Consider the following 2,174-nt stretch of genomic DNA (forward strand, 5'->3'; position numbering starts at 1 on the left):
GGGAAAATTTGATTCCTGGGGAAGAATTTAAGAGAACAGATGAGCAAAGGTCTCCCAGAGAAAAGGAGTGTGGGACAGTTGTTTTTGCAATGATGTGGGTCCCTTTGGTTTTCTTCTTGGGGGTGTTATGCTCAGGTAAGGAAACTGCAGTGGTTGAAATACCGATTCAAGACTGAGAAGCTTAAATCCAAATGCAGATTTGCCAGTCAATGTGTTTTAGTCATGACAGTGTTGGATTAGGATCTGAGAGAATCGGGGTTTGAATCCCCCCTCTGCCACGGAAGCTTGCTGGGTGACTTCTCTTATTGTAGTGTTGCTATTGGGAGGCTTACGGGGGGGGGAGAGAACCCTGTTGTAGGCTGCTTTGGGTTTCCATTGGACAGAAAAGCAGGGTATGGACAAAAAATATTCAATTGTCCCTGATCTTGTTTTAGGTTCCAGGTCCCAACTAGTAGTGACCCAGCCACCTTCACTAACCAGTGCTCCAGGATCGACAGTTCAGATCTCTTGTGCAATGAGCAGTGGCTACAGCATCAGCAGTCAAAGAGTCCATTGGTACCAGCAGAAATCAGGGGGTGCTCCACTGTTTCTCTACCACTATTACACCAGCAGTGACCAAGGCAGGGGCTCAGGGGTCCCCGAGAGATTCACCGTGTCCCCTGACACCTCCAGAAACCTCTGGAATCTAGTCATCGCAGGAGTTCAAGCTGAAGATGACGCTGATTATTACTGTTGTACTTGGGATCTAAAGCTCAGCTCGTATCACAGTGATTCGTCATGGGGAACTGAGACGAAAACCTTTCCTGTGTCACACAGTATTCATGCATCAGCAGACAAATCTGCTTTGCGCTGACAAAACAGAAGAAAAGAAAATTAACTGCTATTATTATTATTGTTATTGTTATTGCTGTTGTAGTAGTAATAGTAATAACTGTAGTAGTATTACTGTTATTTACAATATTGATTAACGTAGTGCCTTCCATGCTTTGAGCACTTCACATACTTTAATGCAGTAAATACTGTTGTACCTAGATGGGATAACAAGAAAGTGCTCTTTACACTTACAGTAATCTTTGATCTTTCTCAAATCCATGATTTCTTATTCCAGATACATGGTTTTAGAAGAAGAGATTGGATTTATGCCCCTCGGTTCACTATCCGAAGGAGTCTCAGAGTGGCTTACAATCTCCTTTCCCTTCCCCTCCCCACAACAGACTTTCTGTGAGGTAAGTGGGGCTGAGAGAGCTCTTTGAGAACTACTCTGAAAGAAGTTGTGATTGACCCAAGGTCACACCAGCAGCTGCATGTGAAGGACTGGGGAATCAAACCCGGTTCTCCCAGATTAGAGTCTGCCCTCCTAACCACTACGCCCTCCTAACCACTACACCAAACTGGTTCTTTTTTACATCTTGTTCACTAAAACTTAACGTTGTTCATGTGAAAAATCAGTAAAATAAATAAGTAAATAAAGAGTTTATGGGTTTGCTGCACAAATCATCTGATGAGTTAAATGCCAGCTGTGTTTACACTCAATGGAAGCGAAACTGTCATGACATGAGATGGAAACAAATGAGATATCTGACGACACCTTCAAAGCAAACTTTTAAATTTCATAACAATGTAGATTAAAGTCAAACACGGCAGATGAGGACCGTTACAAAAAATGCTACTAAGGTTGAGTGTGGCAGTGAAAGAGTTAAGGGCACGACAGCTACAGGGGGAAGCTTTGTGGTGTCCCCCCTTCCCGTGGTGCCCTAAGCACCTGCTTATTTTGCTTAAGGGTTAATCCAGGGCTGCTTCCACCATTGGAAAAAAACTGCAATTCCTGACCTAATTCCAGTTATCTGTTCCAAGTAGCCAGCCAGCTTTAGTTAAGCACCTATGTCACTAGAGGCTACACGGACACAGGATACCTCCTCTTCACCCAGGACTAGCCTTACTGACATGTTAATGTGGATTTAGAGCCACCCAGAGCAGAGGCCTGACATCTCCAGGGGGGCTTCAGCCTCATCACCTGTCTTCCCATAACAGCAGAATGTGAACAACACTATCCAAGCAGGTGGGCACATGAGTATGATTCTCAGCAGAGCAGCTCTGGAGTACCCATAGAAGCATGGTTCTGAAAGTTTTTGAAGTGGAACCCATCTCTGTATCCAGGGGTCATTTCGTAGAAA

General features: G+C 44.3%; 1 gene segment (V, D, J or C); it reads left to right on the forward strand.

Annotated features, from left to right (window-relative positions):
- Positions 1–434: 434 nt before the first annotated feature.
- Positions 435–853, forward strand: LOC107125094 (the record flags this gene model as incomplete). The annotated part of the segment is given in 1 exon segment: positions 435–853. A coding segment is annotated over 1 exon segment (419 nt), but the record flags the coding sequence as incomplete, so codon positions are not given.
- Positions 854–2,174: the final 1,321 nt, after the last annotated feature.

Source organism: Gekko japonicus, unplaced genomic scaffold (assembly GCF_001447785.1).
Source record: "Gekko japonicus isolate JY-2015 unplaced genomic scaffold, Gekko_japonicus_V1.1 scaffold11383, whole genome shotgun sequence".
Lineage (NCBI taxonomy): Eukaryota > Metazoa > Chordata > Lepidosauria > Squamata > Gekkonidae > Gekko > Gekko japonicus.